At 33.6% G+C, this 20,713-nt stretch overlaps 1 protein-coding gene across 1 annotated transcript; it reads left to right on the forward strand.

Moving 5' to 3' along the window:
• The first annotated feature begins 2,564 nt into the window (after nucleotides 1-2,564).
• Nucleotides 2,565-4,766, forward strand: LOC146872097 (uncharacterized). Its single transcript, XM_085664382.1, has one exon. It carries the CDS (start codon nucleotides 2,565-2,567, stop codon nucleotides 4,566-4,568), a length of 2,004 nt encoding a protein of 667 aa, XP_085520508.1. The 3' UTR covers nucleotides 4,569-4,766.
• Nucleotides 4,767-20,713: the final 15,947 nt, after the last annotated feature.

Raw genomic sequence — 20,713 nt, forward strand, 5'->3', positions numbered from 1 at the left:
GACGACATAGTATTATACGCAAGGTCGCTCCATGAGCACGAGATAAAATTTAACAAGCTTATAGGTAGACTAAGGAAGGCGAATTTGAAGCTGCAGCCTGACAAATGTGAATTTCTGAAAAAGGAAGTTATTTATCTGGGTCACATCATCGGCAAAGACGGTGTGAAACCGGATCCGAAGAAGCTACGTGCCGTAAAAGAATTCCCGCAACCAAAGAAAGCTAAGAACGTTCGACAATTCTTGGGACTCGCGGGATACTATAGGAGGTTCATCCCCGGATTCTCTAAGCTGGCAAGACCTCTCACAGAGTTATTAAAGAAGGAAGTGACATTTAAGTGGGGTGAGCCACAGGAAATGGCATTCGTGACACTACGAGACACGCTGTGCAAGGAACCTGTGCTCCAATACCCAGACTTCAGTAGGGAATTTAACGTTACTACGGATGCGTCAGGTTATGCTATAGGTGGAGTGCTTAGTCAGGGACCGATAGGGAAAGACCTGCCTATCTCTTATTGTTCAAGACTACTAAATATAGCTGAAAAGAACTACTCGACCATCGAACGCGAACTCTTAGCAATAGTCTACGCCGTGCACTACTTTAGGCCATACTTATATGGCAGGCAATTTACGCTAGTTACTGATCATCGTCCACTGGTGTGGCTAAAATCCCACAAAGATCCAACTTCGCGTTTGACCAAATGGGGTTTGAAACTAGCCGAGTACGATTTCAGAATAATATACAAGGCAGGCACAGCCAATGCAAATGCCGACGCTCTTTCGCGAAATCCACCAGGAACGGCGCAGGTCTTGCCACTACATAGAGACGACAGCTCCTCAAACGAGTCCTTGTATTCTCGCAGGTCAGGCACACACGGATCTGATACAAGAGAGCTAGAGAAGCTCTTCGATCGGATAGACATAAGTAAGGTGCCAGGCAAGACGGAGGGTATTTGCTCAAATAATTCTCCTATCATTGCTGATAGCGATTCAGACTCCAGTTCCGACACTTTATTCGAACCAATATCGCGGCCATATGAATTGCAGAATCAGGAAGAGTACACATTCAGAATTTCACAGAATCTTACAGAAACTAGAGATAGATTAACAATGAGAAGGGATAATCTAGCTATCTTCATTACTCAGAAGGGCAACCCTTGCGATGAGGGTGCTAAACAGCTTCAGGATATGAATAAACTCCCAAATTACAAGGATTTAACTCTAGGTCGGGCAAGGGTCACTAAATATGGATCTAAAAATCTAATATCATTAGTCATTAAGGAAAATAATAATGTGATAACGGATGTAGAAATTCTGAATGATGCTCTGGAATCGCTCCTATCAGTGACAAGGGAACTAGATTTGCGTACGGTAAGCATCTCCAGTTCGAACAGAATAGATGACATACCATGGGAATATATCCAGCAAAGGTTAGGAGAATTATTCGACGCGGAAGATTGCACAATTTGCTTCTGTAAAAATTTGATTAGAATACCCAAGGAGAATGAGCGCGAGGACCTAATACGCGAAAACCATTCATCTGCTTTAGGGGGTCACAAGGGAGTGACCAAAACTTATAGCAGAATAAGAACGAGATACTTTTGGGAAAATATGAAAGGGCAGATTCAGACCTTCATACAAAATTGTTTGGATTGCCAACTGAAAAAGCTAGTTAGAGTCAAAAATAAGCAACCAATGGTGTTAACGGACACACCAGGATCTGCATTCGATAAAGTAGCACTCGACGTAGTGGGTCCTCTAGCCCAGACTGAAAAGGGGAATAAATATATTTTGACGATTCAGGATCAGTTAACAAAATTCTCTTTAGCCGTCCCTCTTGCGAGCACAACATCAATAGACATTGCCAATGCTTTAATCTCAAATTTAATTTGTAAGTTCGGAGCGCCTAGGGCAATACTCACAGACCAAGGATCAAACTTTTTAAGTACCCTACTACGAGCTATAGCACGTAAATTTAAGATAAAGCAGTACAAAACTACAGCTTTCTACCCACAGTCAAACGGATCATTGGAAAGGTCTCACCATGTCCTAATCGAGTACCTGAAGCAATTTACGGATAAGGAAAAAGATTGGGACGAATGGGTAGACACGGCTATCTTTTCATATAATACAAGTGTACACGAGGGAACACGATACACGCCCTACGAACTAGTCTTCGGAAAATTAGCTAGGGTTCCAGCCTCAGATCCACCTTTGGACGATGAAATGGACAGGACATACTTACAATATTACGCGAATCTAATAAACAAAATAAATAGAACACAAGAGGTAGCACGACAAAATTTGATGAGATCGAAGGAAACTTCAAAAAGGTATTACGACAAGAAAGCAAGACCGTTAACGCTAAGGGAAGGGGATAAGGTATTTTTACTGAAGGAACCTACTAACAAATTCGGCAACCAATATACAGGACCTCATCAGATTTTAGAAATACTCCCTCGAAATAATGTTAAACTATCAATAGGAAACCATACTAGGATAGTGCATGCTAATAAGTTAAGAATATCTAAAATGAAATAGGTTAAGGTGATTATTTTACAGAAACCATGGGGCTTCTCGGAATTTTAATAACAACCGTAGGAATCATCTCTGAATGTTACTGTTTGTTGGGGTACGACTGTGGGGGAGGATCAACCAACATCACAACAATTTCACTATTGGACACGGGAGAATGTAATATCCCATCACATGCACCCAATGCTACAGAAGTCTACATTCAGCTTCTACAATTAGCAGAATACGATTACACGCACGTATACCAATGCCGAGTGGAGATTGATAGAACAATTTATTATTGCGGAATGTCATCACATGTGTCAGCTGTTCAAAATGGAAGGCGAATATACCTGATGGACTTAACAGCTGAGGCATGCAAGGCCACGTTCAACACCGGTATAATGGGAATAACACCGACCCTGCAGGTATCAGGATTGCGGGCCAATGCCACCGAATATCGGAGTGCCACATTAGCAGGATCAATTTCAATGGACGGCAAGTGTTCGGGAACACAATACGCCGATCCGTACGGCACGTGGGACAATGTAGTGGTGCAAGCATCACTCAAAATTAACATCAAGGAATATTATGCTACTGTAAAGATAAGACAGAACAACGTGATTTTGAGCAAAGGAGAGGTGTGCGTATTTACGGATGGAATGTGCCTAACCGACGAGGAAGGAAATGCGTTTTGGTCGACCAGGCCGGAGTCGTCCTGTAACTTCGATAACTACAAGGTGTTATATGAAGGATTTGCGACCAAATTAAAAACCATGGGTAATACGGAAGTATACCCGGACATATACACCATCACGACTCAAGACGTTACATTCACCTTGGAAAAAAGAGCAGAGCATCATTTGTGCGGATATACTTTACTACTGAGCGAGCATCCAAAATTATTCATTCTAGAGACGCAGAAAGGAAGGACCTTTGCGTCAAAAGCAAAATTATCAGTCGAAAACCTCGATCTGTTCGCTTATGTTAACTCCAAATTTGTTTACCTCGAAAAACACATAAGAACGCAAATGACAGCCCTGTACAGCGACGTAATTAGGCAAAAGTGCGAACTAGAAAAACAGGTCCTTAAGAACGCTTTGGCATTAGCAACCCTCCGCCCAGATGAGTTCGCTTATACAATCATGAAGGCAGCTGGGTACATGGCAGTAACTGTAGGGGAAGTCATTCACATAGTAAAATGTACACCCGTCCCAGTCAGCATTAGGCAATCAGAAGAATGTTACCATGAACTACCTGTCACGCACCAGAATAACAGTCTTTACCTGACACCAAAATCGAGAATACTGGTAAAGACAGGCACCATAAAGGAATGCAACGCACTACTACCATCCATGTACTACTTGGAGGGAAATTGGTACAGACTGACACCGAAACCTGTGGAGGTACTCCCTCCTCAAACACTCCAACCATTAACAAAGCTAGCATGGAAATATATTAATACCAAGAACTTAATGACGAGCGGAATATATACGCATCAAGACTTGGACAACTTACGGGACCACATCATGTTCCCCGCAGAGAGACCAGGACTTTTAAATACAATTGCCAGAGGAGCGACAGGACACCGCATCCCACCTAACACTGTTTCGATGTATAACTTATTGGGAGAAGCAGACATCAACAAAATTACGGATAGCGCAATCTCGAAGCTGTGGCAAGGCTTTTTAGCATTTGGATCAGCAAGTGCTGGAATGATCGGATTATTTATCCTAGTTAAAGGCGTAAAATTATGTGTCGACGCCATTATCAGAGGATACGTGCTCCATACTGTCTATGGATGGAGCTTACATCTGTTAGGAGCCATCTGGAGTTCGTTGACGCATCTACTTCTTCATCTGGGACGATCAGATAAGCAAGACGGAAGGAAGACAACAAAGGGTGAAGGAAATAGTGATACCATTGAAGTAACGGTGGACGACACAAAAGATGATGCTACTCCGACACCCGCAACCAGAGGAAGTTCAAAATATCCGATTCTCGAAAGCATCCTAGCAGCTCGTAAAAACAAGTCGTCAGAAATAGAAATTTCCTAACGACTCAATTAAGGGGGGAGGTGTCACGTCGCCGTATAACGACGTGTGGTACCCAAGCATCTCTAGACATTAGTATATAGGATACGGAAATGCTAATCCCACTGTCGGTAATCATACTGTCTCTAGTTCTACTTTAGATAATCCAACATCGGTAATTCTGCTCTCGGAAATCTTCTGTAGGTTAATCTACAGTGGGTAACGCCATAATAATAATTAATCGCACCTCAGAAATTTTAACAAGAGATATAATTCACTATTATTATTAAAATGGGAACACTATTGTTAGATAAGGTTCACTTAATAAATAAAAAGAAAGAACATATGTCAAAATAAAAATTGTTAAACAAACAGAATAAAGTACATAGGTAAGACCTTATATCTAGAAATTAACAATATATATATATATGTATATATATATATACATATATACGTACACGCATAAAAACAGATTAATAATAGATTAATAGCGGTAAGGGACCTTATATTACATAATTATTAAGATGAGAATCATAATTAGAAATAACAATAATTATATACTATTAAAATCCTCGCACACTTATAATGGCACACATTATTAAATAATAATTATTAAAATAATAATGTTGTAATATTTAGAATATAAGTAATAAAGATAGAGCGACAAGCCGAGACATTCATATCACGAATGGCTAGACTACATCCTGTGATAACCGCATTCCAGAGGCTAAGGATTCCAGGAACTACATCCGGTGATAACCGCGCCTGGGAACCGAGAATTCTGTGAAATGTATCCGCTGATAACCGCATTCCTGAGGCTAAGAATTCTCGGAACTACATCCGGTGATAAGCGTCGACTGGCAGCAATTCCCAGAAAAGTAACGAAGGAATGCTTGTACTACATCACGCCACTCCTTTCCCACGGGCAATACCCTCGCGTGCTGGCGGCAAGTCTGAGCGGCGCGCATGCGCAGCAACATCATTGGGGAGTCAACCAAGTGGGAGACCAGCGGAGCGGCAGCCAGTCTTCATCCGTCGCTCAATCCGATCAGCAGCAATACTTTTAGCTCCGCGCTTAAGATAAATCAACTTAACATTGTACTTAGGAATTATAGACATATCTACTGGGTAGTTTTATTATTACGACATACGATTCATAGGCAATTACGCCTTCGAGAGCGACCGTATGGTTAAACAAGTATAAGGGCCATAACGGAAGAATCTTTCTTCTCTCTTTCTACTGGTTAATTCGGGTGAAGTTGTAAATTAGTTACAAATTAGAATAAATAATTATTACGCGTATCCCGAGTTCCGCGCACAAATAACTAATTCATGGTTTGAATCAAATGTTTTACCGAACTGTATATTTAGTGTATTTTTAGTGATATATATATATATATATTAAATCGTTATTGTTAAATTGTGGTGATACTTTTCATTCATCTCGTTGTCCACCGAACTTCCCATCCATTCATCTAAAGAATCTGAGGGCGTTTGAATTAATATCTACCCAAGGGGGCGAATTCCAGTCCAGGATATACGGCAACCCCCTGATATCATTCATTGGTTGGAAAGTCTTGGCAGCGGTGGTAAGTCAGTAAAAATATATTGGCGCTAATATACATCAAAGGAGCGGACGGTTTTCTATGCGGCAGCCATTCTTCGAGCAACAGGAATCACTTGCTCTCAATCCCGAGTCCTTGTACCAAAACGAGAGGAGTCTGCGAGGTTGGAGTAGAAGGGTAGTCCTTGACCTGACCGTATTAGCAGCTCACAATTAAAAATTCTTTTTTTTTGTGTTTTCTCCCGTCTGGGACGTAACATTATATTCTTCATTCTGCGTCGATAGAATGTAAAATCATTGAAATCGGACGAGATTTCAATTTTTCATTTTTCGTCGATACGCGTATATGAGCGAAAAATCGTATATACGTAATGAAACAATGTTAAAAACTTCGATTCCACTATAAAATTGATGTTTGATCTTATGTAATGCAATGTTCTGAATCGATTGGTAACATTTTTCAATCTGTGGCACAAGTATTTAGATAGATTTGACGATTTTATCTTCTCATATACCGAAATTCGCATACGTCGATTACATTTTTCGACAAATTTCATGTTATAACGCGTATTTACACATAGTAAAAACGTTATATTCTTGTTATATTCTTCATTCTGCGTCGATAGAATGTAAAATCATTGAAATCGGACGAGATTTCAATTTTTCATTTTTCGTCGATACGCGTATATGAGCGAAAAATCGTATATACGTAATGAAACAATGTTAAAAACTTCGATTCCACTATAAAATTGATGTTTGATCTTATGTAATGCAATGTTCTGAATCGATTGGTAACATTTTTCAATCTGTGGCACAAGTATTTAGATAGATTTGACGATTTTATCTTCTCATATACCGAAATTCGCATACGTCGATTACATTTTTCGACAAATTTCATGTTATAACGCGTATTTACACATAGTAAAAACGTTATATTCTTGTTATATTCTTCATTCTGCGTCGATAGAATGTAAAATCATTGAAATCGGACGAGATTTCAATTTTTCATTTTTCGTCGATACGCGTATATGAGCGAAAAATCGTATATACGTAATGAAACAATGTTAAAAACTTCGATTCCACTATAAAATTGATGTTTGATCTTATGTAATGCAATGTTCTGAATCGATTGGTAACATTTTTCAATCTGTGGCACAAGTATTTAGATAGATTTGACGATTTTATCTTCTCATATACCGAAATTCGCATACGTCGATTACATTTTTCGACAAATTTCATGTTATAACGCGTATTTACACATAGTAAAAACGTTATATTCTTGTTATATTCTTCATTCTGCGTCGATAGAATGTAAAATCATTGAAATCGGACGAGATTTCAATTTTTCATTTTTCGTCGATACGCGTATATGAGCGAAAAATCGTATATACGTAATGAAACAATGTTAAAAACTTCGATTCCACTATAAAATTGATGTTTGATCTTATGTAATGCAATGTTCTGAATCGATTGGTAACATTTTTCAATCTGTGGCACAAGTATTTAGATAGATTTGACGATTTTATCTTCTCATATACCGAAATTCGCATACGTCGATTACATTTTTCGACAAATTTCATGTTATAACGCGTATTTACACATAGTAAAAACGTTATATTCTTGTTATATTCTTCATTCTGCGTCGATAGAATGTAAAATCATTGAAATCGGACGAGATTTCAATTTTTCATTTTTCGTCGATACGCGTATATGAGCGAAAAATCGTATATACGTAATGAAACAATGTTAAAAACTTCGATTCCACTATAAAATTGATGTTTGATCTTATGTAATGCAATGTTCTGAATCGATTGGTAACATTTTTCAATCTGTGGCACAAGTATTTAGATAGATTTGACGATTTTATCTTCTCATATACCGAAATTCGCATACGTCGATTACATTTTTCGACAAATTTCATGTTATAACGCGTATTTACACATAGTAAAAACGTTATATTCTTGTTATATTCTTCATTCTGCGTCGATAGAATGTAAAATCATTGAAATCGGACGAGATTTCAATTTTTCATTTTTCGTCGATACGCGTATATGAGCGAAAAATCGTATATACGTAATGAAACAATGTTAAAAACTTCGATTCCACTATAAAATTGATGTTTGATCTTATGTAATGCAATGTTCTGAATCGATTGGTAACATTTTTCAATCTGTGGCACAAGTATTTAGATAGATTTGACGATTTTATCTTCTCATATACCGAAATTCGCATACGTCGATTACATTTTTCGACAAATTTCATGTTATAACGCGTATTTACACATAGTAAAAACGTTATATTCTTGTTATATTCTTCATTCTGCGTCGATAGAATGTAAAATCATTGAAATCGGACGAGATTTCAATTTTTCATTTTTCGTCGATACGCGTATATGAGCGAAAAATCGTATATACGTAATGAAACAATGTTAAAAACTTCGATTCCACTATAAAATTGATGTTTGATCTTATGTAATGCAATGTTCTGAATCGATTGGTAACATTTTTCAATCTGTGGCACAAGTATTTAGATAGATTTGACGATTTTATCTTCTCATATACCGAAATTCGCATACGTCGATTACATTTTTCGACAAATTTCATGTTATAACGCGTATTTACACATAGTAAAAACGTTATATTCTTGTTATATTCTTCATTCTGCGTCGATAGAATGTAAAATCATTGAAATCGGACGAGATTTCAATTTTTCATTTTTCGTCGATACGCGTATATGAGCGAAAAATCGTATATACGTAATGAAACAATGTTAAAAACTTCGATTCCACTATAAAATTGATGTTTGATCTTATGTAATGCAATGTTCTGAATCGATTGGTAACATTTTTCAATCTGTGGCACAAGTATTTAGATAGATTTGACGATTTTATCTTCTCATATACCGAAATTCGCATACGTCGATTACATTTTTCGACAAATTTCATGTTATAACGCGTATTTACACATAGTAAAAACGTTATATTCTTGTTATATTCTTCATTCTGCGTCGATAGAATGTAAAATCATTGAAATCGGACGAGATTTCAATTTTTCATTTTTCGTCGATACGCGTATATGAGCGAAAAATCGTATATACGTAATGAAACAATGTTAAAAACTTCGATTCCACTATAAAATTGATGTTTGATCTTATGTAATGCAATGTTCTGAATCGATTGGTAACATTTTTCAATCTGTGGCACAAGTATTTAGATAGATTTGACGATTTTATCTTCTCATATACCGAAATTCGCATACGTCGATTACATTTTTCGACAAATTTCATGTTATAACGCGTATTTACACATAGTAAAAACGTTATATTCTTGTTATATTCTTCATTCTGCGTCGATAGAATGTAAAATCATTGAAATCGGACGAGATTTCAATTTTTCATTTTTCGTCGATACGCGTATATGAGCGAAAAATCGTATATACGTAATGAAACAATGTTAAAAACTTCGATTCCACTATAAAATTGATGTTTGATCTTATGTAATGCAATGTTCTGAATCGATTGGTAACATTTTTCAATCTGTGGCACAAGTATTTAGATAGATTTGACGATTTTATCTTCTCATATACCGAAATTCGCATACGTCGATTACATTTTTCGACAAATTTCATGTTATAACGCGTATTTACACATAGTAAAAACGTTATATTCTTGTTATATTCTTCATTCTGCGTCGATAGAATGTAAAATCATTGAAATCGGACGAGATTTCAATTTTTCATTTTTCGTCGATACGCGTATATGAGCGAAAAATCGTATATACGTAATGAAACAATGTTAAAAACTTCGATTCCACTATAAAATTGATGTTTGATCTTATGTAATGCAATGTTCTGAATCGATTGGTAACATTTTTCAATCTGTGGCACAAGTATTTAGATAGATTTGACGATTTTATCTTCTCATATACCGAAATTCGCATACGTCGATTACATTTTTCGACAAATTTCATGTTATAACGCGTATTTACACATAGTAAAAACGTTATATTCTTGTTATATTCTTCATTCTGCGTCGATAGAATGTAAAATCATTGAAATCGGACGAGATTTCAATTTTTCATTTTTCGTCGATACGCGTATATGAGCGAAAAATCGTATATACGTAATGAAACAATGTTAAAAACTTCGATTCCACTATAAAATTGATGTTTGATCTTATGTAATGCAATGTTCTGAATCGATTGGTAACATTTTTCAATCTGTGGCACAAGTATTTAGATAGATTTGACGATTTTATCTTCTCATATACCGAAATTCGCATACGTCGATTACATTTTTCGACAAATTTCATGTTATAACGCGTATTTACACATAGTAAAAACGTTATATTCTTGTTATATTCTTCATTCTGCGTCGATAGAATGTAAAATCATTGAAATCGGACGAGATTTCAATTTTTCATTTTTCGTCGATACGCGTATATGAGCGAAAAATCGTATATACGTAATGAAACAATGTTAAAAACTTCGATTCCACTATAAAATTGATGTTTGATCTTATGTAATGCAATGTTCTGAATCGATTGGTAACATTTTTCAATCTGTGGCACAAGTATTTAGATAGATTTGACGATTTTATCTTCTCATATACCGAAATTCGCATACGTCGATTACATTTTTCGACAAATTTCATGTTATAACGCGTATTTACACATAGTAAAAACGTTATATTCTTGTTATATTCTTCATTCTGCGTCGATAGAATGTAAAATCATTGAAATCGGACGAGATTTCAATTTTTCATTTTTCGTCGATACGCGTATATGAGCGAAAAATCGTATATACGTAATGAAACAATGTTAAAAACTTCGATTCCACTATAAAATTGATGTTTGATCTTATGTAATGCAATGTTCTGAATCGATTGGTAACATTTTTCAATCTGTGGCACAAGTATTTAGATAGATTTGACGATTTTATCTTCTCATATACCGAAATTCGCATACGTCGATTACATTTTTCGACAAATTTCATGTTATAACGCGTATTTACACATAGTAAAAACGTTATATTCTTGTTATATTCTTCATTCTGCGTCGATAGAATGTAAAATCATTGAAATCGGACGAGATTTCAATTTTTCATTTTTCGTCGATACGCGTATATGAGCGAAAAATCGTATATACGTAATGAAACAATGTTAAAAACTTCGATTCCACTATAAAATTGATGTTTGATCTTATGTAATGCAATGTTCTGAATCGATTGGTAACATTTTTCAATCTGTGGCACAAGTATTTAGATAGATTTGACGATTTTATCTTCTCATATACCGAAATTCGCATACGTCGATTACATTTTTCGACAAATTTCATGTTATAACGCGTATTTACACATAGTAAAAACGTTATATTCTTGTTATATTCTTCATTCTGCGTCGATAGAATGTAAAATCATTGAAATCGGACGAGATTTCAATTTTTCATTTTTCGTCGATACGCGTATATGAGCGAAAAATCGTATATACGTAATGAAACAATGTTAAAAACTTCGATTCCACTATAAAATTGATGTTTGATCTTATGTAATGCAATGTTCTGAATCGATTGGTAACATTTTTCAATCTGTGGCACAAGTATTTAGATAGATTTGACGATTTTATCTTCTCATATACCGAAATTCGCATACGTCGATTACATTTTTCGACAAATTTCATGTTATAACGCGTATTTACACATAGTAAAAACGTTATATTCTTGTTATATTCTTCATTCTGCGTCGATAGAATGTAAAATCATTGAAATCGGACGAGATTTCAATTTTTCATTTTTCGTCGATACGCGTATATGAGCGAAAAATCGTATATACGTAATGAAACAATGTTAAAAACTTCGATTCCACTATAAAATTGATGTTTGATCTTATGTAATGCAATGTTCTGAATCGATTGGTAACATTTTTCAATCTGTGGCACAAGTATTTAGATAGATTTGACGATTTTATCTTCTCATATACCGAAATTCGCATACGTCGATTACATTTTTCGACAAATTTCATGTTATAACGCGTATTTACACATAGTAAAAACGTTATATTCTTGTTATATTCTTCATTCTGCGTCGATAGAATGTAAAATCATTGAAATCGGACGAGATTTCAATTTTTCATTTTTCGTCGATACGCGTATATGAGCGAAAAATCGTATATACGTAATGAAACAATGTTAAAAACTTCGATTCCACTATAAAATTGATGTTTGATCTTATGTAATGCAATGTTCTGAATCGATTGGTAACATTTTTCAATCTGTGGCACAAGTATTTAGATAGATTTGACGATTTTATCTTCTCATATACCGAAATTCGCATACGTCGATTACATTTTTCGACAAATTTCATGTTATAACGCGTATTTACACATAGTAAAAACGTTATATTCTTGTTATATTCTTCATTCTGCGTCGATAGAATGTAAAATCATTGAAATCGGACGAGATTTCAATTTTTCATTTTTCGTCGATACGCGTATATGAGCGAAAAATCGTATATACGTAATGAAACAATGTTAAAAACTTCGATTCCACTATAAAATTGATGTTTGATCTTATGTAATGCAATGTTCTGAATCGATTGGTAACATTTTTCAATCTGTGGCACAAGTATTTAGATAGATTTGACGATTTTATCTTCTCATATACCGAAATTCGCATACGTCGATTACATTTTTCGACAAATTTCATGTTATAACGCGTATTTACACATAGTAAAAACGTTATATTCTTGTTATATTCTTCATTCTGCGTCGATAGAATGTAAAATCATTGAAATCGGACGAGATTTCAATTTTTCATTTTTCGTCGATACGCGTATATGAGCGAAAAATCGTATATACGTAATGAAACAATGTTAAAAACTTCGATTCCACTATAAAATTGATGTTTGATCTTATGTAATGCAATGTTCTGAATCGATTGGTAACATTTTTCAATCTGTGGCACAAGTATTTAGATAGATTTGACGATTTTATCTTCTCATATACCGAAATTCGCATACGTCGATTACATTTTTCGACAAATTTCATGTTATAACGCGTATTTACACATAGTAAAAACGTTATATTCTTGTTATATTCTTCATTCTGCGTCGATAGAATGTAAAATCATTGAAATCGGACGAGATTTCAATTTTTCATTTTTCGTCGATACGCGTATATGAGCGAAAAATCGTATATACGTAATGAAACAATGTTAAAAACTTCGATTCCACTATAAAATTGATGTTTGATCTTATGTAATGCAATGTTCTGAATCGATTGGTAACATTTTTCAATCTGTGGCACAAGTATTTAGATAGATTTGACGATTTTATCTTCTCATATACCGAAATTCGCATACGTCGATTACATTTTTCGACAAATTTCATGTTATAACGCGTATTTACACATAGTAAAAACGTTATATTCTTGTTATATTCTTCATTCTGCGTCGATAGAATGTAAAATCATTGAAATCGGACGAGATTTCAATTTTTCATTTTTCGTCGATACGCGTATATGAGCGAAAAATCGTATATACGTAATGAAACAATGTTAAAAACTTCGATTCCACTATAAAATTGATGTTTGATCTTATGTAATGCAATGTTCTGAATCGATTGGTAACATTTTTCAATCTGTGGCACAAGTATTTAGATAGATTTGACGATTTTATCTTCTCATATACCGAAATTCGCATACGTCGATTACATTTTTCGACAAATTTCATGTTATAACGCGTATTTACACATAGTAAAAACGTTATATTCTTGTTATATTCTTCATTCTGCGTCGATAGAATGTAAAATCATTGAAATCGGACGAGATTTCAATTTTTCATTTTTCGTCGATACGCGTATATGAGCGAAAAATCGTATATACGTAATGAAACAATGTTAAAAACTTCGATTCCACTATAAAATTGATGTTTGATCTTATGTAATGCAATGTTCTGAATCGATTGGTAACATTTTTCAATCTGTGGCACAAGTATTTAGATAGATTTGACGATTTTATCTTCTCATATACCGAAATTCGCATACGTCGATTACATTTTTCGACAAATTTCATGTTATAACGCGTATTTACACATAGTAAAAACGTTATATTCTTGTTATATTCTTCATTCTGCGTCGATAGAATGTAAAATCATTGAAATCGGACGAGATTTCAATTTTTCATTTTTCGTCGATACGCGTATATGAGCGAAAAATCGTATATACGTAATGAAACAATGTTAAAAACTTCGATTCCACTATAAAATTGATGTTTGATCTTATGTAATGCAATGTTCTGAATCGATTGGTAACATTTTTCAATCTGTGGCACAAGTATTTAGATAGATTTGACGATTTTATCTTCTCATATACCGAAATTCGCATACGTCGATTACATTTTTCGACAAATTTCATGTTATAACGCGTATTTACACATAGTAAAAACGTTATATTCTTGTTATATTCTTCATTCTGCGTCGATAGAATGTAAAATCATTGAAATCGGACGAGATTTCAATTTTTCATTTTTCGTCGATACGCGTATATGAGCGAAAAATCGTATATACGTAATGAAACAATGTTAAAAACTTCGATTCCACTATAAAATTGATGTTTGATCTTATGTAATGCAATGTTCTGAATCGATTGGTAACATTTTTCAATCTGTGGCACAAGTATTTAGATAGATTTGACGATTTTATCTTCTCATATACCGAAATTCGCATACGTCGATTACATTTTTCGACAAATTTCATGTTATAACGCGTATTTACACATAGTAAAAACGTTATATTCTTGTTATATTCTTCATTCTGCGTCGATAGAATGTAAAATCATTGAAATCGGACGAGATTTCAATTTTTCATTTTTCGTCGATACGCGTATATGAGCGAAAAATCGTATATACGTAATGAAACAATGTTAAAAACTTCGATTCCACTATAAAATTGATGTTTGATCTTATGTAATGCAATGTTCTGAATCGATTGGTAACATTTTTCAATCTGTGGCACAAGTATTTAGATAGATTTGACGATTTTATCTTCTCATATACCGAAATTCGCATACGTCGATTACATTTTTCGACAAATTTCATGTTATAACGCGTATTTACACATAGTAAAAACGTTATATTCTTGTTATATTCTTCATTCTGCGTCGATAGAATGTAAAATCATTGAAATCGGACGAGATTTCAATTTTTCATTTTTCGTCGATACGCGTATATGAGCGAAAAATCGTATATACGTAATGAAACAATGTTAAAAACTTCGATTCCACTATAAAATTGATGTTTGATCTTATGTAATGCAATGTTCTGAATCGATTGGTAACATTTTTCAATCTGTGGCACAAGTATTTAGATAGATTTGACGATTTTATCTTCTCATATACCGAAATTCGCATACGTCGATTACATTTTTCGACAAATTTCATGTTATAACGCGTATTTACACATAGTAAAAACGTTATATTCTTGTTATATTCTTCATTCTGCGTCGATAGAATGTAAAATCATTGAAATCGGACGAGATTTCAATTTTTCATTTTTCGTCGATACGCGTATATGAGCGAAAAATCGTATATACGTAATGAAACAATGTTAAAAACTTCGATTCCACTATAAAATTGATGTTTGATCTTATGTAATGCAATGTTCTGAATCGATTGGTAACATTTTTCAATCTGTGGCACAAGTATTTAGATAGATTTGACGATTTTATCTTCTCATATACCGAAATTCGCATACGTCGATTACATTTTTCGACAAATTTCATGTTATAACGCGTATTTACACATAGTAAAAACGTTATATTCTTGTTATATTCTTCATTCTGCGTCGATAGAATGTAAAATCATTGAAATCGGACGAGATTTCAATTTTTCATTTTTCGTCGATACGCGTATATGAGCGAAAAATCGTATATACGTAATGAAACAATGTTAAAAACTTCGATTCCACTATAAAATTGATGTTTGATCTTATGTAATGCAATGTTCTGAATCGATTGGTAACATTTTTCAATCTGTGGCACAAGTATTTAGATAGATTTGACGATTTTATCTTCTCATATACCGAAATTCGCATACGTCGATTACATTTTTCGACAAATTTCATGTTATAACGCGTATTTACACATAGTAAAAACGTTATATTCTTGTTATATTCTTCATTCTGCGTCGATAGAATGTAAAATCATTGAAATCGGACGAGATTTCAATTTTTCATTTTTCGTCGATACGCGTATATGAGCGAAAAATCGTATATACGTAATGAAACAATGTTAAAAACTTCGATTCCACTATAAAATTGATGTTTGATCTTATGTAATGCAATGTTCTGAATCGATTGGTAACATTTTTCAATCTGTGGCACAAGTATTTAGATAGATTTGACGATTTTATCTTCTCATATACCGAAATTCGCATACGTCGATTACATTTTTCGACAAATTTCATGTTATAACGCGTATTTACACATAGTAAAAACGTTATATTCTTGTTATATTCTTCATTCTGCGTCGATAGAATGTAAAATCATTGAAATCGGACGAGATTTCAATTTTTCATTTTTCGTCGATACGCGTATATGAGCGAAAAATCGTATATACGTAATGAAACAATGTTAAAAACTTCGATTCCACTATAAAATTGATGTTTGATCTTATGTAATGCAATGTTCTGAATCGATTGGTAACATTTTTCAATCTGTGGCACAAGTATTTAGATAGATTTGACGATTTTATCTTCTCATATACCGAAATTCGCATACGTCGATTACATTTTTCGACAAATTTCATGTTATAACGCGTATTTACACATAGTAAAAACGTTATATTCTTGTTATATTCTTCATTCTGCGTCGATAGAATGTAAAATCATTGAAATCGGACGAGATTTCAATTTTTCATTTTTCGTCGATACGCGTATATGAGCGAAAAATCGTATATACGTAATGAAACAATGTTAAAAACTTCGATTCCACTATAAAATTGATGTTTGATCTTATGTAATGCAATGTTCTGAATCGATTGGTAACATTTTTCAATCTGTGGCACAAGTATTTAGATAGATTTGACGATTTTATCTTCTCATATACCGAAATTCGCATACGTCGATTACATTTTTCGACAAATTTCATGTTATAACGCGTATTTACACATAGTAAAAACGTTATATTCTTGTTATATTCTTCATTCTGCGTCGATAGAATGTAAAATCATTGAAATCGGACGAGATTTCAATTTTTCATTTTTCGTCGATACGCGTATATGAGCGAAAAATCGTATATACGTAATGAAACAATGTTAAAAACTTCGATTCCACTATAAAATTGATGTTTGATCTTATGTAATGCAATGTTCTGAATCGATTGGTAACATTTTTCAATCTGTGGCACAAGTATTTAGATAGATTTGACGATTTTATCTTCTCATATACCGAAATTCGCATACGTCGATTACATTTTTCGACAAATTTCATGTTATAACGCGTATTTACACATAGTAAAAACGTTATATTCTTGTTATATTCTTCATTCTGCGTCGATAGAATGTAAAATCATTGAAATCGGACGAGATTTCAATTTTTCATTTTTCGTCGATACGCGTATATGAGCGAAAAATCGTATATACGTAATGAAACAATGTTAAAAACTTCGATTCCACTATAAAATTGATGTTTGATCTTATGTAATGCAATGTTCTGAATCGATTGGTAACATTTTTCAATCTGTGGCACAAGTATTTAGATAGATTTGACGATTTTATCTTCTCATATACCGAAATTCGCATACGTCGATTACATTTTTCGACAAATTTCATGTTATAACGCGTATTTACACATAGTAAAAACGTTATATTCTTGTTATATTCTTCATTCTGCGTCGATAGAATGTAAAATCATTGAAATCGGACGAGATTTCAATTTTTCATTTTTCGTCGATACGCGTATATGAGCGAAAAATCGTATATACGTAATGAAACAATGTTAAAAACTTCGATTCCACTATAAAATTGATGTTTGATCTTATGTAATGCAATGTTCTGAATCGATTGGTAACATTTTTCAATCTGTGGCACAAGTATTTAGATAGATTTGACGATTTTATCTTCTCATATACCGAAATTCGCATACGTCGATTACATTTTTCGACAAATTTCATGTTATAACGCGTATTTACACATAGTAAAAACGTTATATTCTTGTTATATTCTTCATTCTGCGTCGATAGAATGTAAAATCATTGAAATCGGACGAGATTTCAATTTTTCATTTTTCGTCGATACGCGTATATGAGCGAAAAATCGTATATACGTAATGAAACAATGTTAAAAACTTCGATTCCACTATAAAATTGATGTTTGATCTTATGTAATGCAATGTTCTGAATCGATTGGTAACATTTTTCAATCTGTGGCACAAGTATTTAGATAGATTTGACGATTTTATCTTCTCATATACCGAAATTCGCATACGTCGATTACATTTTTCGACAAATTTCATGTTATAACGCGTATTTACACATAGTAAAAACGTTATATTCTTGTTATATTCTTCATTCTGCGTCGATAGAATGTAAAATCATTGAAATCGGACGAGATTTCAATTTTTCATTTTTCGTCGATACGCGTATATGAGCGAAAAATCGTATATACGTAATGAAACAATGTTAAAAACTTCGATTCCACTATAAAATTGATGTTTGATCTTATGTAATGCAATGTTCTGAATCGATTGGTAACATTTTTCAATCTGTGGCACAAGTATTTAGATAGATTTGACGATTTTATCTTCTCATATACCGAAATTCGCATACGTCGATTACATTTTTCGACAAATTTCATGTTATAACGCGTATTTACACATAGTAAAAACGTTATATTCTTGTTATATTCTTCATTCTGCGTCGATAGAATGTAAAATCATTGAAATCGGACGAGATTTCAATTTTTCATTTTTCGTCGATACGCGTATATGAGCGAAAAATCGTATATACGTAATGAAACAATGTTAAAAACTTCGATTCCACTATAAAATTGATGTTTGATCTTATGTAATGCAATGTTCTGAATCGATTGGTAACATTTTTCAATCTGTGGCACAAGTATTTAGATAGATTTGACGATTTTATCTTCTCATATACCGAAATTCGCATACGTCGATTACATTTTTCGACAAATTTCATGTTATAACGCGTATTTACACATAGTAAAAACGTTATATTCTTGTTATATTCTTCATTCTGCGTCGATAGAATGTAAAATCATTGAAATCGGACGAGATTTCAATTTTTCATTTTTCGTCGATACGCGTATATGAGCGAAAAATCGTATATACGTAATGAAACAATGTTAAAAACTTCGATTCCACTATAAAATTGATGTTTGATCTTATGTAATGCAATGTTCTGAATCGATTGGTAACATTTTTCAATCTGTGGCACAAGTATTTAGATAGATTTGACGATTTTATCTTCTCATATACCGAAATTCGCATACGTCGATTACATTTTTCGACAAATTTCATGTTATAACGCGTATTTACACATAGTAAAAACGTTATATTCTTGTTATATTCTTCATTCTGCGTCGATAGAATGTAAAATCATTGAAATCGGACGAGATTTCAATTTTTCATTTTTCGTCGATACGCGTATATGAGCGAAAAATCGTATATACGTAATGAAACAATGTTAAAAACTTCGATTCCACTATAAAATTGATGTTTGATCTTATGTAATGCAATGTTCTGAATCGATTGGTAACATTTTTCAATCTGTGGCACAAGTATTTAGATAGATTTGACGATTTTATCTTCTCATATACCGAAATTCGCATACGTCGATTACATTTTTCGACAAATTTCATGTTATAACGCGTATTTACACATAGTAAAAACGTTATATTCTTGTTATATTCTTCATTCTGCGTCGATAGAATGTAAAATCATTGAAATCGGACGAGATTTCAATTTTTCATTTTTCGTCGATACGCGTATATGAGCGAAAAATCGTATATACGTAATGAAACAATGTTAAAAACTTCGATTCCACTATAAAATTGATGTTTGATCTTATGTAATGCAATGTTCTGAATCGATTGGTAACATTTTTCAATCTGTGGCACAAGTATTTAGATAGATTTGACGATTTTATCTTCTCATATACCGAAATTCGCATACGTCGATTACATTTTTCGACAAATTTCATGTTATAACGCGTATTTACACATAGTAAAAACGTTATATTCTTGTTATATTCTTCATTCTGCGTCGATAGAATGTAAAATCATTGAAATCGGACGAGATTTCAATTTTTCATTTTTCGTCGATACGCGTATATGAGCGAAAAATCGTATATACGTAATGAAACAATGTTAAAAACTTCGATTCCACTATAAAATTGATGTTTGATCTTATGTAATGCAATGTTCTGAATCGATTGGTAACATTTTTCAATCTGTGGCACAAGTATTTAGATAGATTTGACGATTTTATCTTCTCATATACCGAAATTCGCATACGTCGATTACATTTTTCGACAAATTTCATGTTATAACGCGTATTTACACATAGTAAAAACGTTATATTCTTGTTATATTCTTCATTCTGCGTCGAT

Source organism: Vespa mandarinia, unplaced genomic scaffold (genome assembly GCF_050613455.1).
Source record: "Vespa mandarinia isolate Hongniang unplaced genomic scaffold, ASM5061345v1 scaffold_55, whole genome shotgun sequence".
Lineage (NCBI taxonomy): Eukaryota > Metazoa > Arthropoda > Insecta > Hymenoptera > Vespidae > Vespa > Vespa mandarinia.

Coding starts and splice junctions, on each gene's coding strand:
- LOC146872097 (XM_085664382.1), top strand. CDS start 2,565: ATGGGGCTTCTCGGAATTTTAATAACAACCGTAGGAATCATCTCTGAA.